Source organism: Panonychus citri, unplaced genomic scaffold (genome assembly GCF_014898815.1).
Source record: "Panonychus citri isolate SS breed McGregor unplaced genomic scaffold, ASM1489881v1 Contig00139, whole genome shotgun sequence".
In the NCBI taxonomy this organism is placed as follows: Eukaryota; Metazoa; Arthropoda; class Arachnida; order Trombidiformes; family Tetranychidae; genus Panonychus; species Panonychus citri.
In genome coordinates, this window is record NW_026515544.1 from 1,940,116 (window position 1) to 1,965,721 (window position 25,606).

Genomic DNA, 25,606 nt, shown 5'->3' on the forward strand with positions numbered 1-25,606 from the left:
TTTTATGTTTAATCTCAAGAGGATTAACCTCTTTTGTTTTAATGTTTTAATGATTTGAGAGCAGAATTGTGTTAGAAGAGGTTAACTTAAAGAGTGGAAAATAGATGGAGGAGGAGAGAGAGAGAGAAAGAGAAAGAGTGGGAGAAGAAAGAAGAAGAGGTAGCGAAAGAGAGAAAGAGTTTCCAATTTTTGGAAGAGGAAATAGGATGAAAATCAGAGAGGGAGAAAGGAAGAGAAAGAGAGAGCGAGAGAGAGATAATGGATTATGTATACATTACAATCTTTTGGAAGATTTTGGACAAAGAAAAAGAAAGAGAAGATACAAAGAGAAAAAGTTTTTCTTTTAACAGAAAGAAAGAGGAAACAAAGATGATAAGAAAGAGATAATGAAGATCATTGAGAGAGATAAAGGTTGACGATGATGATTATGTAGATGATGAAGATGATGATAATGATGATGATGCTTTTGTTTTGTGTCTTTGTGAGTTTGTATGTGGATGTAGATGTGTTTTGGTTTAGTTTATTGTGTTAATTTAGTTGATGGCAAAGTTGATAATAGTATTTGTTGTTTTTCAATATCAATAATGTATTAAGAATGAGAAAAGTTTAATTAACTCAAAATCCGGGCCAACCAAATATTGGTCCAGGTACAGTTGCATTGACCACCGTTCCAGGGCTTCCATAGTTTCCATTAACTGGACCATTTGTAGCACCACCACCGCCACCACCTCCATGAGAACCACCACCATAAGAGCTTCCACCGCTATTGGATTGAGGGGTTGATGCATTAGAAGCATATCCTCGACTAGGTGAAACACTATTGTTCTGTGCTCGACTATATTCCACTGCCGAATAGGCCATATTGAAACCCGCCGACATTGCAGCAGCAGCCGCTGCATTGTTCAACGCACTAGCCGGTGATCGTGGACCAGGAAGTGCAGTTAATTGTGATGTATTCCGAGGCATATTATAAATAGCTTCAGCTAATTCAGCTGCTCTTCTTAATATGATTTCCTAAATGAAAAACAAATTAAAGTTAATTACAATTAGCAATTAATTAAACAAAACAAACACCAACAACAATCAAAAGTTAATTTTAATTGTATTGAGATAGAGACACACAACCAAACAAACACACAATGAGTAACAATTATTATGTAAAATAAATACAATTTAAACTTAATTTAGTTAAACTAGGAAAAGAAAAAAGTTTCAACAACAACAATAAAAGTAACTATTAACTGATTATGTAAATTGTAATCAAATCAACATACAAATTGACTAGAAAATTAACTTAAACAGAGAGAGAGAGAGAGAAGAGAGATACAAACAATGAACCATTTTCTATGTAAATATCGTAACAATTTAAGACGAATACAATCAAACAATTGTGTTTAACAAATTGTCGATAATAATCAATTTACCTTTGATAATTTCTCGTTATCCCCTGGATGTCTTGGAACCAATTTAGCTAATCTTTGAAATCCTTGGTCTATATTTGGCTCATTAATAGCTGGAGAAAAAGAAAAATATTAACAATATGATTAGTTAATCATTACAATCAAAATTCATCCAAAAATCATTGATATATATTCTCATTATTAACCAATGATAAATTATCGTCTTATTGTCCCAATCAAATATCAACAAGGGGAACAAAAGTTAAGAAAAAAAAAGTTCCAAATGTAAGATTAACATGAGTTACATTTTCCAGAAATCGTAATCCCTTTAACCCCTTAGGGAGTTTTAGGAAATAGTAACAATCAATAGTTAGTAAACTAAAAATTTACTTGATTGTTGAGAATCAAATGAAAAATAGAAAATATAATCAAAGGAAAGAAACTAAATCATCAATCCTATGGAAAAAGATATTACAAGGAATTAAAGTTTTTCCATCTAATTTCAATTCTATTTTTCTCTCTCTCTCTTATTTCATCATCAATGAGAACAATTTATCTGATTGATAAAGATGATGAAGATTGACTGAATTACAATTGAAATTGTAGATTAAATAAACTTTGATATAAGAGGAGAAACTCAAGAATGAAAAAACATACTAAACAATTGAAATGGAAATGATCACAATCAACAATCAAATCAACAATGGAAAAGTAAAAATTGTAACAGCAACAAAATCAATGGTAATATTATCAATACTAATCAAGGAAACAATGAAAATAAGATGAAGGAGGAAATTGTAACAGGGTGGGTTAGGATCAAGGTGGAAAATAAAAACACTGAGTGGGGCAAAGATAAACCACTCGCCATGTTTATCATCAAGTTAAATCGGTTCCAATGTTTTCCTGCTGATTTCCAATAAAATCCTGTAAATAACAATCATAATATTCACAATGATATGTACGGAAAATCATTTGAATAAAATTACCGTTACTTTGTTTTGTTTTGTTTTTTCCCCAAATATTCAAAATAATCAACAATCAAGTTATCAACAATTTATCACAAATAAATTGTTAACAATAATCAACAGAAACATATAAACACAATCAATACCTACAACACATTTTATATACAGTATTTAAGTTGATTGTTAGTGTAAAACTTTAATGAACTTTGAATTAGCTTTTTCTCTTGATTAGTTGATTGTTAAGATAATTAAAGTGAGACACACAACAAATAATATCTATTCAATCTTGATTATATTAGTTTATTTACCTTAATTGCTGAATAATTATCTTTCAACATGTAAAACTTTGCTTAGATTGGGATCGACATTGAATCAACCCGCTCTTACATGTTATATTATCATCTCATTATTTTTACATGATCACCTATTCAACCTAACACTCAACCTATTTCTCATCCTCATCATCTCCATCTTCATCCTCTCTCTCTCTCATCAACTTCATCTTAATAGTAAATAATTAGCTTAAGTAAATTAAGTAACTTCCAACACAATGATGATGATGACATTCAAAAAGAGAGACAATGAAAAAGTCACAAGTAAAAACCCCAAGTAACTGAATCTATTCAACCTATTAAATTATTCATCAATCATCCTCATCATCATCACCATATAATCAACATCCATCTAATCATCAGAATCATTATCACCAACAACACATATAATAAACAAGAGTATCAAAAGTTAAATCCAGCAGAAAATTTAATTCTCCCTCCCAGTAACCAAACCAGAATCCAAACAAAAATCCATTGAATAATCAAATGAAAACCTCTGATTACGATACAATAAACATTAACGATATTGTATAATAATAACAATAATAATAATCATCATCAATTATAACAATCAAAACAATCAATGGCCAATGAAACACAATCAACATTTATAACCCATTCAATTTCAATGGATAATAAAAGGCTCAATTTCCAATAAAAAAGGCAATACTAAGGAAATAAAAAGTAAACATGATAATCATGACTCGCTCTCCATGATTTTCAATGAATAATAATACAGAAATCGAGGAATACTAATAAACAACAATTAAGACACTTGACAATAATGGTTAATAATGATAATCAATGATAATCATTACAATCAAAACCCAAAATTACTTACATATGTATGTAAATTTACCAGGAGCTCCTTTACAAAATTGCTTGGATTTGTATGATAATGTTACCTCAACAACTCCGGGAATGTGTCTTGGAGGGACTTGCACTCTAATTGCATGAGATGTGATTAACTGTAAACAAAGAGATGGAGAGAAAACAATTAGTTAATTTTGACCAATATAGAAAATACCAGGTAAAGCAAAACATATGAAAATCAGCAATCAAATGTTGAGGGGATATTCATGATAAGATTAACGCCAAAACAATTAACCACAACAATGGAGTATTAAAATACCAAGAGAGGGATATATATATATAAATATAATTGACCAACTGACCTCTGTCCATACCAATGTTGTCCCAAAAACCGCTTGTAAACCTTCAAAAAAATTATCACCAATTATGACAACTTGACTTCCTCCGTTTGTCCAGCCCTCACTGGGAAATATTGATTTGATAGATGGAGTTGCTGAAAATGGAACTGACCATCAAGAAAGATGAAGAAAAGAAATAAAAAAAATTCATCATCAACAAAGATGGCAGATAAACCATCAATGAACAAATTCATCTCAATTAGTTGGACAAAGTATATTAGACAAATAGAGTTTTTTTTTCTTCTATTGCTGCTTGTGACCCAATCTACCAATATGATTGATGATATCAAAGCTTTTCCATGTCCATATGCCAAGCAAGATATTTGATCATCATCATCATCAACTACTCCATCCTCTCTCTCTCTCTCTCAATGTTATCAACCTTCATCCACCCTCAATATCCTTCATCTTGCCACTTTCCACCCTCAAGTATATCCCATAGAAAACCAGAAGCACTAATCATTTCCTACTCGATACTTTTATCAATTGCGACAATTATCCAATATTTTAAAGTCACTTTTATCATCTTATAATTTATCATCATCATCTTCTTCTTCTTCTTCTTGGTTATTTTCATCTCCATCTTCATCTCTTTTATCATCAATACATACACAGTCTCACTTGTACTTGGAAAAGGTTTTCTGTCAAAATGTTCATCAAAATAATAACATTGGTAACAATTTATCATCAACTAATCATTATCAATCATCATTCCAAATCATAATTATCATAATCATCACCAATCGTAGGACAAATATTTACACAATTAGACAGTTGATTTAATCCGATCATCATTATCATCACCTAAAAATATAACTCACCAACTAATTGTAAACAATTAACACAGGTCAACAGATTATAACAATCAGATAATCAAAGTAAAATCAAACATAATAAACCAGAAAAAAAAAATTATATACAAATCAAATCAAATCAAAAATAATTATCACATCAGCAAAAGCAAAAAATAAATATATCAACCAATCAGAACAGCAACAATTTACCTAATTGTAAACTAATCCATAGGATTAATCTTAAGGATTATATTAATCATTGTTAATCATTAGAAGACTTAATTGAAAATATTTCATATCATCAACAATTGACATTATTGTTGATATTAAATCATTATTATTAACAACGTTTCTCATTATATTAATGGATCATGATAATATTAATGATGATAACAATCAACTATTAAGGTTTAGTCAAATCAAGTGATGTGATTTAACAATCAATTTAATGTATTAAATTGAAACAGTTACAATCAATGAACAGGATTGACAGTTAACTAGTTAGTTAATGTAATTGCAATTTACTTCAATGAAGCAAGAAAACAACAACAATCAAAATCACAATTTGATCAGTTGATTGACAAAAAAAAAGTTCACCAATAAAATAGACAAACAAAACTAAACCACAATGAAACAATTTAAACACCTAAACGATAATGAACTACAATTAATAGTAAATATATAAACTAAGTTTGAAAATTGTGTGACAATTAAAAACAAAGTTAATTTATGGGGATGATTGATTTATGCAAACAATTAGTTGATTGTTGAAAAATGTTTCCTCTCGTTGGCTTTTTTTTGAGCCAATTTAAACCACTAAAAATATATATACCAATGAGATAATCTTACTAATACAAATATTAGTTAACTAATCATCATTATCTAGACAATTAAGTGACAACAATTTGGCTCATCAATTGATTTCATTTTGTATTTTCTCAACAAAATTCTTAAGGATAACTTATAATCAAGTTAATCAAAAGAAGATAATATTTAATTGTAAGTGTGAAAAGATGAAAGCAAAATGATACTTATCATTATCATCATCATCATCTTAAGGATGCGGAAGGTGGGATGATGATGATGATGATGATGATAAGAAGTGGGAGTGGGAGAAGGTGTAAAGATACACAACTTGGGAGGCATGTTATTTATATCTACATGGTGGAGGGTGGGATAAGTTCAGAAATTACTATTAACTGTAATCATCGAGAGTCTTGTTATCGGTTAAGATGTTTTCGGTTTCATGTTTCAAATATTAACTGACAGTTTCCTCCTTCATCTTCATCCTCCTCTATCTTGATAATCATAATCATTTTCACCATCATCTTCATCTTCATCATCATTTGACATGACAAAAATAAGATACACATAGACAAACACAACTACACTCATACAGATACACTTATTATCACCCCCACTGGTCAAGTCCTCAGTGTAAAAGCACTTGTATTGCCTTGTTACTATTGACCTTTTCCAGTCATGTTATATCCCATTGGACATTTGGTCAGTTTTCATAAAGTAATACAAGAAAAACAATAATAATAATCATGATAATATTTAATCACAACCCAATAGATTTGGGATCAACAAAAATCATCATCATGTATTAAAATCGTCAGGGTAATATAACAATCACAACAATCAATTGTAACAATATAACTTTTTTTATTGTTATTTTCCAATATTATCATTACTTTATTTGGAAAAGGGAAACAATTTATTATCAACATGACTGATTCATTTTGATGGCAATTTGATGCAAATCAATTTAAATCACTATAATAATAATTGAATGTAAATCAACAACACTGAGAATAAGCAATAAGATTTGATAATCATCATCATCACGATGACAAAAACTAAAAAATTATGAATCAAATTAAACAATGGGTAATTTGATGATGATGATGAATAATCAACAATGATGATTATAAAGATAATCAACTATTTTGTCATCTTTATCATCATCAAATTTTCATTGATAATTATTCAATGATAATAATATAATTTAATAACTTGTACGGGATTATCAACATGATTATCAAGTGTTAATACATTTTGATCAGCTCAAGATGGACGGAAGATGATGAAGATAAGTGAATAAATCAAACCAAAAAGGAGGAGGATGATCATCATGCAGAGAGAGAGAGAGAGAGAGAGAGAGAGAGAGAGAGAGAGAGGTGGCAAGATGAAATAGAAGGAGGAAGATAAGCCTATGGAAGAAGAAAAAATTTTCTTTTATCATCATAATAATCATTATTTGTTGTTAATCCAATAGATTGAAAGAGACATCAGAGCAATCAAAATGATCACCATCATTTTGCTATCAGTTTTCATTGACAGAAGATGAGGGAGCTGAAAATATGAAGATGATAAGATAACTAGAAACAGGGAGACGGAAGAAGAAGCAAAAAATAATAGATTTCTTGGAAAGAGAATAGAACAAACAAGAAAAAAAATTTCATCATCATCTTCACTCTAAAGGGAAGGAGAAAGGAAAAGGAAACCTAATGATATTATCACAATATTAGCAACCAAATAATTGGACAATCATTGACCCAAATTGGTAACTCATGTTGGGTAGGGTTTTACTACACCCTCACTCCTGGCTACTGTTATTAATGCAAAGGCGTGAGAGAGAGAGAGAGAGAGAGAGAGAGAGAGAGAGAGAGAGAGAGATACGGACAGAGATACACTGAGTCAATGTTGGTGGTATTCAAACACACATACTCAGGGAGAGATGATGATTAACTATGGATCAAGATAAATACAAAGCATACTTTTAATATGGTCAGTGTGATATTTATCCATAGGAGGTCAAGTCTATTTTTTTACTCTCTTTTTGATTTCTTCATCTCTTTTTCTGGACATTGAGTCAAATTGTCAACGGAAATGACCCAAGGAAATGTTAACGGAAATGTTTTCCTTTTCACCACTACCATCACCCACTCTCCACTGTTAACCCCACACTCCCAAATAATTACACTGATTGATACAAATTTCACTTTTCCTGGTTCACTGACAAAATTATTACACTTTGTATCTATTGTTAGTTTATTAACTCAGGTATTTACAAAGGTCAAAGGGCAGGGAGAAGTGTGTAAGTGTCTATATACAACTCTAAGTCAAGGTGATCAAGAGGAGGAAGTGAAAGTAAATGTAATAACCATGATGATAGAAAACAGTTAATCTTTCCTTCCGTTATTAACACATAATAAAATGTTCAAATAATAAGAGAAAGGAAAAGAGATAATTGTTCCAACGGTCTCTCAACACACAATGATTACAATTAAATTACCTTGATCACCATCAAGTCACAAGTAAATAGAATCACAAAGAAGAAGAAGAAAAAACTGTAAAATTAACTAATCAATACAAATGTCCAAGTGATAACAATTTAACTCGAAACAATTAACTTACCTTCAGCAGGATCTAAACGTTTGGCTCGACGTCCATGTTTTGAATTGTTGTGGACAAACATATTGTCCGAAACGGAAAGAAGTGGACTCTCCACACTAACATTGGTCGATATCAAAACCTACAGAGAGATGGAGAGAGAAAAAGATGAAAAAAAAGTTCCAATTAACAATTAGCTTGATTACAATTAGAGAGCAACAAATCACAAAAAAAACACCACAAAAAATTTGAGACAAAACGAAAAGCAAAATCCCAACGAAACGAACAATTAATTAACTAAAATTCGTTCAAATCATTTGTCCATTTGCTATTCTTCATCAAATGTTATCAATTAAATGACAACAAACAATTAAACGTTTCTCATCATGTTTAAAATTAAACACCAAAGGTAAACACCAATGTAACTACTATACAAAATCAATGGAAGAGACAAAATTTACCTAATTGTTTGTCTCCAAGTTAATTTACTTTTATGCTCAAAGTAATTTGATTCTTTACTCTTTTTCCTCCTGTACTTTTCCACTACAGGTAACATCCTTTTCTTCATGGTGGTAATAACTCCCAGCCCACCATCAACCCAACAACAACCTCTTCTCATCCTCTTCCACCCAATGTAACCCTTTCTTTATATCCACTAATCTTTTTTTTTTACCTTCTCCCTGTTAATATCTACCTTTTGTTTTTAACCCTTTATAATGATAATAATAACTAATAATAACCATAATAGTAACAATTTAATGCTACTATTATATTATTATCATTTCAAATTACTCTTGATTACTATTATTATCATCTCAATGCAAATATTGTACCGAAAAGTTTGTTCATCAAGACAATATAAATCTATTTACTGAATTACCTTCACTAATTCAGTTTCCGTTATTTTCAACATAAACAAAACTTGAAAGATAATAACAATATCAATAATAATCATCTATCTTTGTATTTATACACTTTTTCCCATGTAATTCATGTAATATCAGATATGAATAGGAAATAGTAAAAAAAAATATATAAGATAAACATAAACCTCACATCACAAAAAGATGAACCTCAATGTAAATGTTTACTTGGTGTAGTCATCATCATCATCCTCCTTTTATCATCATCATCTTCATCTACAGTAGATATTGATGATGTTTACTTTTCCTCGGATACAAAGATTATCATCATCATCATCATTCTCGTAATCATCACTGATCATGGAAATGTGAGTGTATAGTTGAATTAAATCAGTTCTATGAAAAGATTTTTTTTTTCTTTACCTTTAAAAATGAAGAATAATTTTGTCTACCTGTAGACAAATTATTTCCAAAGATAAATAGAAAACTGATTCTGATGATTATCATCATGATAATAATAAAACTTATCCCAATAACCATAATAATCATCAGTTTCATCATGAAACTAATAATAACAATGAAACCATTTCAATGTTTACCAAATATTCTGGACCCAGTAAACACCGTTAATATTAATAGTTACCAATCAGTAAACAAACAATCACAGGTAATATATACTAACAATAGTTAATAATATGATAAATAAATTGTTTATTTCTATCCAAATATTCATAATATTAATAATAATATCTTTCTCTCTCTTTCTATCATCTAGAATATAATCACAAATCAATATTATCATCATGGAATCAATCTCAATAATTGAAAACAAATAATACAATTTTCTTCAACATCATCAATATAATCACATTTCCAAATTCATGGCTATCTGGATAATCCAAACAGGTAAATAATTGAAAAAATTTCCAACAATTTAAATGCAAGGAAAGTCCAAACTTATAACAAGATATAAACAATTTAACTAAACTAATGTTACTATTGAAATTAATTCCAATACTGTTGCATATTCAAAATAAAACAAAACAAAATGCTCCAGTTAATTTCCGTAATAATAGTTAGTTAAATATTCATATACATGTAAACTCACAATACTAATCATTAATTTCTTTATATTTCTCTCTCTCTCTCCTTGAATATTCATCTACCATCTAGATTATAACATCAACAGCAACATTAATCCAATGGAGGGTTTAAATAGATTGAGGAGAAAGAGAGAGAGAGAAAAAAACAACTTGGATGATAAAAGATGAAGAGGAAAACAAGGAGAAGATAATGTTTCATTTGAATATATAACATAAAATGGATACAGTTATTATTGTAACAATTTAGAATCTTTTACAATCATGATGTTACCATGTGTCTACCCTGTTAAACTGATTATACGGCTCAACAATTTGTTTCCATGTCACTATTATCATCATTTACTGTTATGATTATTAAACACAAGGTAAGCGAAAAGGATTAACCATGGAGCGAATGAGACAGAGAGAGAGAGAGAGAGAGAGAGAGAGAGAGAGAGAGAGAGAGAGAGAGAGATAATCATGAATAATAAATTAATTCTAATATATTTGATTCTCCCTCTTTTTCTGTTCTTTTTCAGCTTTACCCTCACTCACTGATTATTCAGGCGATATTAGAGATTAATCCAAGGGTGTTAACCTAAAAAAGTTTACATTCACTTCTTGACATGGTAACATATGTAATTTTGTGTGGACATATAATCACCATTTTTCTGTGTCAATTAACATGAGTAGCACCATCAAAATCACCACTGCCACCACCAAGAATCAATCCAAGTGGATCAAATTGTTTCTGTGTAAACACACCAAGTGATTAAGTGTTACTACAGCAAAAACAACAACAAACATACATATAAATTATATGGATATTTGTTATTATGTCAACCATAATTTACTATATGTTAATAACTGATTGTGTTAGTTTAACCTGTTACATTGTGAGGTTGGTTAGGGAAATGATAAAATGATTTTCGTATCATTGTACAGGTCAAACAAATTTGTTCAGGAAAACTCATTAATATCATTTCGTTGTCACCATGAAAATGACTACTTATCTCAATTTAAGAGAGATTCTTTTGTAATATTTTCTTTCTTTTCTTTGATCGATAGTATCATCAAGGAGAAGCAACAAAAAAACGAGAAACGAGAGGCACCAGTAGATATTTATATCTACCATTAAGTAAAAGTTTCGAGTTTGCAGAAAAATGTTCACACTTAGAATAGAGACTTTCATGGTATCAGGATATTCACTAGGAATATCTCTCTTTCTTTTTCTCTTTCTCTTCTCTCCTTTCGGAATCTCTCATGTTAGACAGAGAGAGAGAAGGAGGGTAAAGAAGATGAAGAAGGAGGAGGATAAAAGGAGGAGAAAAGAAACAAAAATGAAAAGCATATTAACACATAAAGAAAAAAGATGATATAGTGTCAAGGTGAATACACTGATAACGATACACATGCTTTTCCAATTGTTGAGAAAAGATGAATCATTCACCACCATAGGAGTTTATGTAAACCATAAATCTCATGAAAAAATATCATCTCGATCAAGTTTTTCTTTAACTTTTCCTACTCTATCCATCTCAATTTCAATGGAGTTATAGATATGTAAGGAAAAATTCAGTGAGAGATGAATATTTATGATGAGAAAAGTAGAGTTCATGTTGAATAAAAGAGATAGAAAATGATTCAAACATCAACACATAAAAGATGATGTAAACATTGACATGATGTGATGACTGGACGAGGAGAGAGAGAGAGAGAGAGAAAAGTTGAAATAACCAATGGTTCATGGTGATGATGATGAAATTATGAGAAAAAGGCACAAATCACAAAGAGTAATAAGAAATAGATTATTACCAATCAAACCAAATTGTAAGAAAAACAAGAGGAAAAACTGGTTAATCAAATAAAATGTAATCAAATGTAATACACAAAGAAAATGGGCAAGTAAAAATGAAGATTTGTAATCAGTAACAATTTAAGGGTTAAACACAATACATTCTCATTAATTCACTTGGGATTAAAGGCACAAAAGAGTTAACTGTACATTTGTATCTCATCTCTCATCTTGTGCCAATACATGTACATATAAATTATGAGAAACAATCATCTCAAGAGAGATTGAGAATATTAATTTGTTAAGAAAGAGAAAAGAGAAAAGAGAAAAAAATGGAGAAAGAGAATAAAAAATGTTCTTTTCTATCAGAAGATTCACCTGATTGGCTGAAACGGTGATGAGAGAGAAACACTCAAGATGAAATATATACACAGAGAGAGAGAGAGAGAAATAATGATGATGATAATTATGAAGATGATGAAGATAAAAAAGGACACAAGAGAGAAGAGAAAAAAAAGAATCACAAAGAAAAGAAAGAGAAACACTTTGATATCCAAAATGGCGTCGAGAAAAAAACAACAACAAGAGAGATAAACATAAACCTAAGGGGATAAAATTATTGATTGGATAAAATTTTCGGAAGTGGATAAATGAGAGAGAGAGAGAGAGAGAGAGAAAACCAAAGGTAAGATCATCACAATAGTCAAAAGAAGAAAAAACAAAAAAAAAATGAGAGAGAAAAGAAAGAGAAAAGCAAAAAGGGCAATCATCCTCATGAGATTTTCTAGTAACTTACTTTTTCTTTGGTGATACATTTTTTTCTCCTCTTGTCTTCCTCATCACTGTCATCATTAGATCACATTATCATCACAAATAATCAAGTGTAATCATCAAGGTAGAAAAACGAAAGTGTAACAATCAAAATGAAAATGAAAATCATTTTTCTCTTTCTCTGTGTTTACTTCAATTCGCCGATGATTATGCTTTTTATGCTCTTCCATTGATTAAGCTGAGGAAAAAAAATTCTCCAAAATCAGCTCATCATATGTTCATCATTTTAATCATTCTAAACAAAGAAGATCAGTTTAATTGTCATCATTTTTATTTCTTTCTCTCTTTTTTTTATTACATTTCCTTCATTTGACATTATCTTTACATCTTAAATATCCTTCAACTTCATCAGTTTTCATCACCTTTGTATCTTTACAAACAAAAAAAGATCTTCATTTAGACCTTGGTTTTTATTTTCTTCTTCTCATCATCAGGCCTTTCATCATTTATCCATCTCAATCTTACTAAATTTGCTGATGAATTATTAAATCATAGGAATGAGAGAGTAAAACTCTGAAAAGGATCATCAAAAGAAGCTGATAAACCTGATAAGCTCAATCAATATGCCAAAGTTAAGTAGCTTTATAATCAGAATCATTTCTTTCTCTCTATTTCTTTTATCTTCCACCTACTTTTCGCCTCATCTTGTTAATCTCTTATCATCATCATCATCATTTCCATTTACCCTTCTCTCCATTTTCTTTTTCATATTCTAGCCTTTTGTCTCCACATAACAACAAGTGATTATATATAAACGCCATCATGCAAACCCTAAAAGCTTGTAATTTCTTTTCTCTCTTTTCATATACACAGATACAAAAATTTTGTTCCATTAAAGTCAATCAACAATCACCATCACCACCACCACTGAAAATTGGAACACATTCAAGTGGAAACAAAAAGATCACCCATCAGTACATGACCCACCTCACCCACAAAAAGGCAACTGTCAAAATGAAGGCCAGTGAGATGAAGATAACCAACGATATACCGATAGATACAAAATCTTTCTAGATAACGGGATGAATATAAGAGAAGGAGAAAAAAAAGATTCTTCCAAAAAGATTCCAATAGCAATACATTGACAAAGATTAAAATACCATTTCATGTGTACGAGAAAGAGAGAGAGAGAGAGAGAGAGAGAGTGTGTGTGTATGTTGCATTAATAACAATCAACAGGAGGATGAGAAGCTTCATCAAGTGTAAAAAAGTAAATCAACAACCTTCAATACACCAACACGCTTCATAAACAGATAGATGTATACACAGAGAAGATGAAGGAAGATAATGAAGCACAAAAAGAGAGAGACACTTAAAACATTTATACACATGACATGGGATTTCTCAAGGCCTACATTACCTATGGAACTACTTTCTTTCTGTGGCTTTTCCTCTAATACCCTGGATAATTCTGAATACATATTACATGTAAATTCCTTCATCTTCCATGTATCTTAAAGAAAGTGAAACTTATGGAAGTTTAAATGGAGACAAAATGGTGGAGAGACCAAGGAAAGAGGAAAAGGAAACATAGAAAGAGCAACAACAACATCAACAAGTATTAAAAAAAAAGAAATCGAGAGAAAACCATTTGATGGAAATAGTTTATTCTTTCATCAGATTGTTTATGGATCAATGTGTTTTCAGCATAAATTGCCAGAAATGAGATTGTGGACGCTGATTAAAGAGGATTAGAAGCAAATAAAGAAGGAGGATTATGTGGGGACAGAGGAACCAGTAAAGTGCCCAAAATGTCTTCCAATTTCACAACTCAATTGATGAAAGAAAGAGAAATAAAGAGAGACTTAGATCTTCTTTCTTTCTCACTTTCTCTTTCACTCTAATTTTCCGTTACCTTGAATACACCTCCCTAGTAACTCTCATCTCTCTCTCTCTCTTCCTCTGTCTTTTGCTTACATTTAAAAATCATACACCCCATCTAAGCCTCATAAGAAGAGTGTCAATCTTATGGACTGTGTGTCAAATCTTATCAGTTCAATCTTTCGCTGAATATTATCTAACTCGTATGTTCATTCAGATTTCCTACTCTAATCATTAGTTTACATCATTTGGTGAAAGAAGAGAAAAAAAATTATATCTTCATCATCATCACTATATTTTCATTATCACTTTTCTCTCTCTCTCTTTTCTCTCTTCAGATGATGCTGATAAAATCAAAAAGGAAGGAGGAAAATCATCATAAAAGATGACAACTTATGGTTTCCTAGGAAAAATATGTCATCCTCATCCTAATAATTACCATATGAGAGACAAAAAGTAATCATTTCAACAGTTACACACATGATCCAATTTTCATCCATTCACGTAATTCATTCAAATTCATGGTAATACCTTCATCATGTAACAACACACACATACACAAGGTAAATCAACTCAAAATTCAAGATTATCACCAAGCAGCATAACTAATCCTTTATTTGTATATTAAAACAGATAAATAGTAACAACTTTTCAATTAACCCTGAAAATCCTTGCAAAGTGAAAAACAAACTCCACTTAAACTTAATCAACTAGAAAACCGAGTAAAATTAAACACTAACAAAAAAAACAAAAGCAACAAAAACAAAAAGATTCAACAATCAAATTGCATTTGAAATTAAACAAATGCATTTATCTCATTACAAACCCTCAGGCTATTTATTCAACTAAGATGCAATTGTTATACATTTGATTGAATATACAAGGTGAAAGAAAACCCTTACAAATAGATGAATAAACAGAAAAAAAAGTCTCTCAATGATTAATAGTAAATAGTATAACTTAAAAACGACAATGAATCTTAAACAGATTTGTGTCACATCTAAATATTCACAAAGATATATAACATTTACATCATTAGGAGATACACATTGAGAGAATGAGATAATCTTGAAGGAGAAAACCATCAATATTTGTCTCCATCATCATCAACATCTCTCTCTCTCTCCTTCATGTTTACCTCATCTCCCTCTCTCTCTCTCTCCCACCTTCATTCACCTTCATCTCATTCACTGTAAAATTTATTACTCCAACTTGAATGTTACTCGTGTTGTCCATCAAAGTAACATTGATATCGATACAATATTAATCAACTAACATAAGTAAACAAACAAACAACAATTTGTATTAGATATCATCTTAATCATCATCATAATTAATTGAACAACTAATACATTATAAATAATGACAAAACTTTAAAAATCTAATACAAGGTAAAAACTGATTAACTATCATAATTAAATCACTTGGAGTTGAAATAAAAAATTCAACTGAAAACATTATCATAGTTAATCAACATAGAGAATCAGCTCACTTTTTTTTTCTTCCTCTTCTCTCTGTCAATTACCGTTATTCTTGGCCTCACATAATTGAATTGAAATTGATCATCAATTGAAGGATAGTTTAAACATATAAAAAAAACAATTAAATCGTATCATTGCAATTAAACATTAACTCATATATAATTTTATTCAATATTCAATTTGAAGCCTCACCCGAATTGAAAAAGAGATGAGGATGAAGAAAAAAAAATCAATTCTCATTTAAAACTAATTCCATTCAAACTAATCTCATTTAACTAACAATTATAATGATAATCAAAACCTCTCGAGACACAAGAGAGATGGAGAAAGTGAGAGACATATAATCATTACCAATCATTTGGATAACAATTAGTGAGAGAAAAAAAAAATAATCAGTCTCTTCAATCATCAGAAACGATAATGAAAAAAGCAAAAACATTGAATGTTCAATGATATTAATCCAACTTTCCACCAGGTAAAATTATCCACCTTCATGTTAACCTTTATTTTCACGAGTAATTTCAAAGTGAAAAAATTGATCAACTGATTTGATTGTTTACTAATTTTAATCTTTTCTGTTGTCGACTTATTCTTGATTCATCTTATAGGTGATTCCCGATGATTTAATATATTTAATGGTTGGAAATCATGATGCACAACGAATTTATTTACACTCATTGAAATGGAATGGAAAGGAGATTCTCTCTTTTTTTTTGGTGAAAAGAAAGGAAAAGATGATGATGATGATAATGATGATGAAGAATGAACAAAAATAAATACAATTCACAAGGAAAAGAATAGGTTATTTTCACGACTCTTTGATTCCTCTTTTTGATTGGAAGACAATAAACACATCGCCATTCAACGTTATACCAACATCTCCCAAGAGGTAACTCTAACTTCCCGCTCACTCATATTACTTCCTTTCTTTTTTTCCATCTTCCATCTCATAATCATCTCTCTCTCTCTCTTTCTATTGCTGTCATTCTTCAGGAATTTCAGAATATTTTTCCTTCTATCCTATAAATTTCTATTCTTTTATCAATCTTTTTCAAAAACATCATATTCTCACTTATTTATTTCTCTCTCTCTCTCTCTCTACATCTTACCTGCTCCCATGGTCTCACTCTCTCTTTCTCTCCCTATCTTATCATCACCACCCTTGCATGTTACATAACAAGTATTGGCCTCGTTCACCTTTACCAGCCAAAGTTTATCTAAGGAAAACAACAAAGTCCAATAAAAATGCAATGAATCTCAAACTCTAACGACCCATAAACCGATAAAAACTCTTGGCAAGGCAAATTCATGGCAAAAAATAGGGATTCATGTTGAAAGATGATAATGGAAGAGAAGGAGAAAAAAAAATCAAAGAGCAAAATATAAAAGAATAACGGACTCAAATTCGATATAATATATTTTCCTCAGCCAATATAATGGTAATCATAATGGAAATGGAAAATAACAATGATAATAATCATCTCTCCCTCTCTCACTCTATTAAAACCCTATAGACAATCAAGACTCCAATGATATCATCAACTATTAAGGTGATAAAAAGTGAAAATTATGTGCTAGAAAAATCAACCCCACCGAGGAAGAGGAAGCGGAAAAGTGGAAAACACCAATAACAATGGATAACTTCATCTCTCTCTCTCTCTCTCTCTCACTCAATGAGGAGTCAAATTATTCATCACTCATCAATAAAATTGGTTCAATAATCACAAGCAGATATATTTTTTTATACACATCAACAGCGACAATTATGTTAATTGAATCAGTAACTTATCAAAAAGTACTTACAACAATTAGCATTGTGTGTAAATGATTCATATACGCTGGTATACAAAGTCACCTTAACATATAAATAGCTTATCATTAAGCTGTTAAAGTTATATAAATATGATATAATATATAAATTGACAATATGATGAAAAAAACATTTACAACAATTTAATAATCATGACAATGATATTTATATTTCAATATGAAATTATTGTTGGAAACACAGACCAAACAATGTTAAGTGGATAACCGGCCCACCCCATTGCCACCCATTGGAAAAAGACAAGAAGATGATCAATTGGATAACAATACTACTAAAGGATGGAGAAACATGATGTAAAGAGCAAAAAGACAAGATGATAAAGAGGATGGGGTGAGGATGATGATAGAGAAAAAAAGTTCCAAGTGTCTCATCATCATCATCTCTTTGAATCATCTTGTTTGTCAAGAGGCTATTCATCTGAATGAGAGAGCGAGAGAGAGAGAGAGAGGGAAGATCTCCTTTTAAATGGATATGATGTTAATAATAAGATACAAATGAATGGATACAGTTAATTGTCGTAATTTACCCAATTTTTATTGTGTTTGTAGTATCCACTCATCTTCATCATCATTATCAATGCATTTAAAGTACATCAACACGCGATCTCATCAGTATTATTAATATTATTATCATCATAATGTTAACACTACACGAAAGGAATAGAGGGGCAAAATTATCTCTTTCTTTTCCTCTTTCTTTTCAACTAATTTACAATTTATCGGTATCATCATCATAATCATCATTATCATTATCATCTCCATTTAAATAGTCAACATTTTGACCATCATCAATATTCAAAGATTAATCATTTCAACCATTTAATTGAATCAACCAGCAAATATTATTATTGTGATAACATTTTCCTTATACACATACACACATGATGTACATCAACACCATCACCACCTCTCAACTGTTATGCATCAAATGTTATCACCATGAAAAAGGCTGAAAATGCCAATTGAACAATTTGATAGTCGTTCAAACTTCACATTATAATACAATCAAATGTAATGAAATTTGATAATAAATAAATAAAAAAACTCCAAAAGTAGGAGGTTGTGGGTGGAGAAAGGGAGGGGAAGTGGTAAAGTGATGGAAAATCGAGTGAGAATCAGTGAGAGAGAGAGAGAAAACTTATTCTGTAAACTGAATATCGAAAAGAAGAGAAAAAGTGAAAAAAAATTCTCGAATGTGTTCAGAATATAAACTCGAACTCTTTTCACTGTTGTAACCTGGAAAATGAACCATTATCATCATCAGAACTATTATTATTATATATACACAATATATTCGTATCAAAGGATCCAAAGTATCATCGAAATCATCAGTCTCTCCATTCAAGCATCTCTCTGGTATTTTCATCAAGCAAATCATGTATTTCTTTTTTCCTATGGAAGAAGAAGAAGAAAAAATCATCATCATCATCATGAAGGAGAAGGAGAAGGAAAAAAAATATTCACCTTTAAGCTATCACAATATTAACAAAGATATAAACTAAACATACTTTTCTTTATTATCATTCATGGTGAATGGAGTGGATTCTAGTTACAATTCAACATCTTCATCCACCATCAACTTTTCATGGTGGGTTGAAAAAGAAAACCAAACTGTAAATAGATTATGGCGCAATTGTTTCCATTGGAAATAATATCAAATTTAAAAATCATGGAAAAAAATTCTCACTCATCTTAATGCTTCATCTGTTTATCATCATCACCCATCATCATCTCTCAAGAGGATAAACATTATTTAGATAACAATTGAAATCCTCTCTCTCTCTCATATCTCATCAGTTTCAATCAATATTCAACAATTAACAATCATCACAATTTCATTGGATTCATGTGATGATTTAACTGTAAAAAAAAACTGAAACTGAAACTAGAGAGAAACTTAATCAACACTAATTAACTCATCAAATTAAGTTAATTCACCAACAACAACAACCTGTAACTTGTCAGTTTTATGCTAATTTAAAGGTCGATTATTATTATTGTCAGAATTATTATCATATGGGGAAGAGAGAGAGAGAAAAAATTTCGAATTCATTATTGGGTGAAAAAATGTTTTCTCTCTTGATTCCATTCAACTTATATTATGAATTACTACTACAAAGACCATTGATAATGTTCACATGATACCTACCACTCCCATGGAAATTAATTCTGATGATGATAATATAAGGAATGAATAATATTACATATTCAATAAGTTCATATTCATTATGCATATGAATTTTTTTCCACCCTCAACAACCTCCTCTCTCTCTCTCTCTCTCTCTCACTCTCTCTCTCACTCACTACCGCCTTCCCACTCCTCTTCTTTATCTTCCTCCGCCTAATATTCATACAGTTCATCATCCATCTTTAATTAACTTCATCTCTAATTTAATTCATTGAGAAAAGTTTATTAGAACAAAAAACAAAACTTTTATATATATTAGCATCTTCATCTTTAAGTGATATTATCATTATCAAGATATTTCAATCATGATAATCAGCATCATGATTAACATGAAACATAGACAAAAATATCATCAAAATCTTGAGTAAAAATTGTAATGATATTTACAGAAGAAGAAGAAAAAATCAACTCAAAATCCCTGAGGAAGTTGAAATACTCATGCAATGCCCAATGGTCATCTTCATAATCATTAACATGTTGATATTTTCCATGAGATCATGAAGAAGAGTAAAAAAATTATCATCATCATGCAAATGAGAAAATTTCAGGAAAAGAAAACTTTTTTTTTCTTCTTCTCCTCTTAATCAACAATTTAAATATTAATAATAATCATAATGTACACAAACACAAAGTTCAATATCAGAATCGACAATCTAATCATCATCATCATCATCATTAAATAAGTTTGCAACAATCAACTTTAATCATGATGAAAGAGTAAATATTAATTTCTTACCAAGTAATTAACTTTAAATGGAGACAATTAAACAATTTTCTTGATAATATTTTGTCTCAAAAATAATCAAACAAGTTAATCAACTTAATCAGGTTGATTTAGAATAACAATTAAATTAATCTTACCTGAAATCTCCTCATGTCCCGAGGATTTCCAGCATTTTTTAAACAATTCTGATTACATTTGAGGAAAAATTTGAGATAAAATCTGAAAATAGAAAAAAATAAAGCAAGAACAATTAATTAATCAACAAGAACAATAATAATCAACAAGAGAACAACAATTTAGAGACAGATAATAACAATCAATTGATTAACTTTAAAAGGAGAAATAGAAGAAAACAAAAAGTAATAAGACTAATCCAACATTTTCCATTACCACCACTCTCACTCTCACTCCCAATTTCCCACCTTCACCAAAGTTCATCTTCCACTCTGTGTGATCCTCAGCTTCCCACCCCACACTTGTTAACCTTTGGATATGATAACTTAATGATATGGTGAAAGTGAGAGAGAGAGGAAAAAGTTTCAATGAAAAATAAACTTAACAAAACAAGAAGAAGGAAAAAAAATCATCAGAATCAAATGAATCCCCTGAGATTGAATGAAATTTTCAAACTTTCATTCCTGGTGAAAAGGCTGAAAATCTGGTTTTCTAATACCAAACTGACCAATGGTCAAAGTTAAAAAGGTTTACAGTTATATAAAAAAAACATATATACAGTTTGATAATAAAGTAACAATAATATTAATACAATGTAAAGCTCAATTTCAAATTGGTCAAGATTAATTGTGATTAACTTGATTGCTTATCAGTTTGTTTAACCTGATCAAATGGATTCACATAACAAATAAACACCTTTACAAACAGATATCATTTTAATGGCAATTTAACCTGAGCTTTAAACAATTACATTAACAATCAAACAATCAATATAATATAATATTGCCAAACAATAAGCAATTTAAAGTTGATTCAATTGTTAATCATCATTAATTATGCTCATTTTCACAATTAAATCAACCAAATTTCATTCTGAAAATGGTTAACCCTCTCACTTTCCTCGCTGCAAGGATTGAATAACAAGTTTTAATTATCGACCTTAATTAGTTCAAAGTGTAACAAGATCGCCATCATTTGCATGATGATGATGATGATTTTCATCAGGAATCCTCATCATCTTTTCACAAGAATATTATTATTTCATCTTCCTCTCCTCTCCTCTCTCTCTCTCTCTCTCTATTAAATTTAACTTTCTCACTTTCTGACTCACAAAATAATTCTCTTCCTCATCATTAACATTCTCATCTTTATCATCTTTACATAATAATTATCATCTTCATCCCAACAAAAACAAGAGGGAAAAAATCACTCGATTCACTTAGATTCATTTTCGAACCTATAATTGGATCAACATGATCATCATCAACTGGATATTCATCGTGTTCATCATCAGGTAAAAGGTAAATGATCAAGTTAAACAAGAATATGAAAGAAAAGCAAAAGTTGCCAATGGATAACCAAACACACGAATTTACAATCCATTATGATAGAAGAGAGAGAGAGAGAAAAATATTGTAAATCTACTACACTAATCCACCAAAAGAGGAAGCTACAGATTAAGAGTAAGACACAATCCACATCGAACATAGATCCACACTCACTCACTCACTTTTCTCTCTCTCTCTCTCAATTTCCATCTTTTCCATTTTACCTTTAAATCCAATGGAAAAGGAAAAATTTCCATCAAAAGACAAAATATCAAGATAAATCTTTTTCTTTCTCCTCATCTTTATCCTCTCTTCTCAATCCATTTTCATCCCTTTTCAACAGGCTTAACCTTCGTCATCTTTTATCCTTCTTCATCCTTCCTCATCCTCATCTTCCTCCCACCACCACCACCACCACCATCACAAGTAAACTTCACCCTCTTCCTCATTTATACTCAACAAAAAAATAACATAATTGAAAATATGACTTTCACCAAATCAACATTATCATGAACCTTGAATTATATATCATCATATTATCATCATCTCTTATTAAACATAACCGTATTACATATCATCATCATCATCATCATCATCATAACGGTCAAGATATATAACTTGAAATGAATTAATAATTAACTGGAATTGAAACTAATATCATTTAGCTTTAAGCTTAAAGGTATATAAATAATGATAATGATTAACATTAACCATTCAACCATTTCCATTTACACTTAAATAATTAATTCATTTGACAATCAAATAGACAAAATGAAAATGATTATGATGATACAAAAATCATCATGATAATTAGTTAATCACTTACCTGTCAATGATGACTGGATCTGATGGAGTTTCATTTCTATTACCACAACTTTTTTTGTCACAACAACGGCTATCGAGTGGTCAAGGTTGGTCAGTGTGTCCAAGGAAAATTTCAATGAATGATCAGCAATGAGAGAGAGAAAGTAGGACAAAAAAAAGAATCGAATTAGTAAACAAAAGGTTAATTACTTGTTGCAAATGATTGAATAGATTTTATGACAATTGTTTCCATTTAATTCTATTGGTTAATTGGTTGATTAATTGCGAATCAATTGAGAACAAGATTAAGTTAATCTTTTTTTTTTGCTTCTCTCATGAATTCCAAATATTTGTCATCTTTAAATCAGTCATCATATTGATCATCATCATCATAATCATCTTGTTGATTACGATGAGGAAAAAAAAGATTAATCAACAATCAAGTAATTGACATGATTTTGCTATTCGATGAACTTAATCATCATCATAATCAACAGTTTTCATTGGAATGTAATGATTAACTAATCAGTTCTATCATGATAACAAAGAGATCATGAGATGACCATGATGATGATTAGAAATCAAGTTAAAGGTCAATCAAAGATCATCAAATATGATTAGATCAAGAGAGAGAGAGAGAGAGAGAGAGAGATTTCTTTTGTTTTTGTTGTCCATCTTTTCAAAGATTCCAAAATCACAATCAATCAATCAATCAGTTTACAATTGTCACTTTCTCCTGGACAAAAAGTTTGAATGGTCACTTGGTGGACTGAGTGGGTCACTTACCTGCACATAACTTCATGGGTCAGTAAAACACGACACATTTCCGGGTTCTTGTCTTGACCTTCATAGACGATCGCTTGTTTGGTGACAGAGTCAATCAGTCTTACATATAAATCTTGAGTTTGCCGGACACCATTAGAGTAAACCAATTGAAGTGAATAATGTATTCCATTGTTGGTTTTCTGAGTATCAGGTTCCTTGGTTTGGACACACAAAGTGATGGTCAAGGTATTTTTTGGACACACACAAAATTCATAACGAGGTTCATTGTGGTCGAGGTTGTTGTCGATGTTGTTGTCGATAGCACGAAGATTAAAAGATTAGGACGAAAAGAGGATGATTTATAAATGGAAAAAGAAACAGAATTTAAAATGAGAAAAGCTTTTTTCTTTTCGAATTTTTGAAGAAAAAAAATTTTTTTTTTCTCAATCAATTCGTAGTTGCGTCGATGTGATGGAGATCGTGGTGGCGGTGGTGTTTGTGGTTATTGGTACTTACTTGATCTTTCTCAATGAACCCCACGAATGAGGTTCGTTCAATTTCAACCGGGTGACCAAATTTATCAAAAAGAGCGATAACAAAGTGAAAAAAGTTGCTCTTCCTCAGGTTCGGCGGTGGTTGTTTCTCAAAATGAGCTCGACCCAAGCCCACCGGCCACACGGGGTAAGGGGCCATACATGTGTTGGGTGGCACATTGGGTTGATTATTAGTTAATCCAAACATTGAACTTGTATCCATTTTGCTGAATTGTTGATAAAAACAAAACAAAACAAAACAAAGACAATAATAAAATGATTTAAAGGGTTTTGCTAATTGTTGTTGATGAAACTTTTTCTTATGATGTTGTTGTTATTGTTGTTGCTTCTGTTGATATGAATAACAATTGATGCTTAAAGATGAGGATGATGATGATGATGAAACAATGTTATTGTTGTTGTTGTTGTTGATGATGATGAAGATGATGATCAGTATGAAGATTTTTCAGGGAAAAGAAAGACATAGTGAAAGTGAGATAAACTGAGAGAGAGAAAGAGAGAGAGAGAGAAATGAAGAGAGTGAGTGAGAGAGGGAAAAGTTTTTTAATGCGCAAAAGCTTTTCCACTGAGTGTATATTTCTTACCATTGGTTTACTCCCACCGGAGGAGGAGGTCAACATGAGATTATAGGTGCACAATCTCATGTGGGAGGAGTCGTGGTGATTAAAAAACACACCGACTAATTCAGCCACTCTTGCGCCAAAGGGGTAACACTTTCCACCTCTTCCCCCGCCACCCACTTTCACTTTCACCCTGTTTTCCATATTCATGTGCACTCATGTCCACTGGTAAGCACCATGATCCACCCTCACACCGAAGGGCCAATTCCCACCCTCTTGGTGCAAACTATTGCCCTTGGTGGGATAGATAATCTAATTGCTGGTTAGCTACTTTTTCTCGGCTAATTAGTTGATCATTTGTTTCAATTTGTCAATAAATTTAAAGCTTTTTCTCTCTCTCTCTTTTCAACTATTAGATATTGATTGTTTGCTCCAATATAATTAATTGTGACAATTAAAATTATTCAATAAATTGTTGGAAACTTTTCCTCTTCCATATAAATGTTATCCTTATGGGTCAACTTATCATTTGCTATGTTAAATTAGCGGGAAATTAATCACTTCCTTATTATTTTTTTGCTTCGTTCGCCTTGGGGATGATTAAGACTCTTAGAGATTTGTAGTTTTTCCCCCATTTCCGTTTGTTTTTTTTTCAACAAGATTGACATGAAGATTAACTCTTAACTTTTACCCTGTTTGTTGTAACAA

At 30.7% G+C, this 25,606-nt stretch overlaps 1 protein-coding gene and 1 long non-coding RNA gene across 10 annotated transcripts; one reads left to right on the plus strand and one right to left on the minus strand.

The window, feature by feature from the left end:
• LOC128393926 (transcription factor collier-like) lies at positions 1-24,822 on the minus strand. Of its 2 annotated transcripts, none has more exons than XM_053354156.1 (9): positions 24,301-24,822; positions 23,806-23,999; positions 23,042-23,110; positions 20,851-20,932; positions 8,126-8,243; positions 3,873-4,003; positions 3,539-3,665; positions 1,425-1,513; positions 1-1,014 (listed from the first exon to the last, which is right to left on the minus strand). In XM_053354156.1, the coding sequence occupies exons 1-9, from the start codon at positions 24,538-24,540 to the stop codon at positions 616-618; spliced, it is 1,449 nt and encodes a 482-aa protein (XP_053210131.1). In that variant the 5' UTR covers positions 24,541-24,822; the 3' UTR covers positions 1-615. The 2 variants fall into 2 exon arrangements, with proteins under 2 accessions (XP_053210131.1, XP_053210130.1); XM_053354155.1 differs by having other exon boundaries at positions 3,873-4,015; positions 24,301-24,820.
• LOC128393927 (uncharacterized) lies at positions 12,672-18,541 on the plus strand. Of its 8 annotated transcripts, none has more exons than XR_008326291.1 (7): positions 12,672-14,230; positions 14,277-14,696; positions 14,832-15,056; positions 16,161-16,449; positions 16,583-16,863; positions 17,156-17,413; positions 17,489-18,541. It is a non-coding gene; the product is annotated as an uncharacterized LOC128393927 (long non-coding RNA). The 8 variants fall into 8 exon arrangements; XR_008326289.1 differs by having other exon boundaries at positions 12,672-13,243; positions 13,486-14,696; XR_008326292.1 differs by having other exon boundaries at positions 12,673-14,409; positions 14,617-14,696.
• Positions 24,823-25,606: the final 784 nt, after the last annotated feature.

What these genes read in the sequence shown, in the direction of transcription:
- LOC128393926 (XM_053354155.1), bottom strand. Translation starts at nt 24,540, where the DNA reads ATGGATACAAGTTCAATGTTTGGATTAACTAATAATCAACCCAATGTG. An exon ending in GGTTCATTGAGAAAGATCAA is followed by an intron (nt 24,000 to 24,300) that starts GTAAGTACCAAT and finishes GTCCAAACCAAG; the next exon opens with GAACCTGATACTCAGAAAAC. An exon ending in TGGTAAATTTACATACATAT is followed by an intron (nt 1,514 to 3,538) that starts GTAAGTAATTTT and finishes CTTTTTCTCCAG; the next exon opens with CTATTAATGAGCCAAATATA.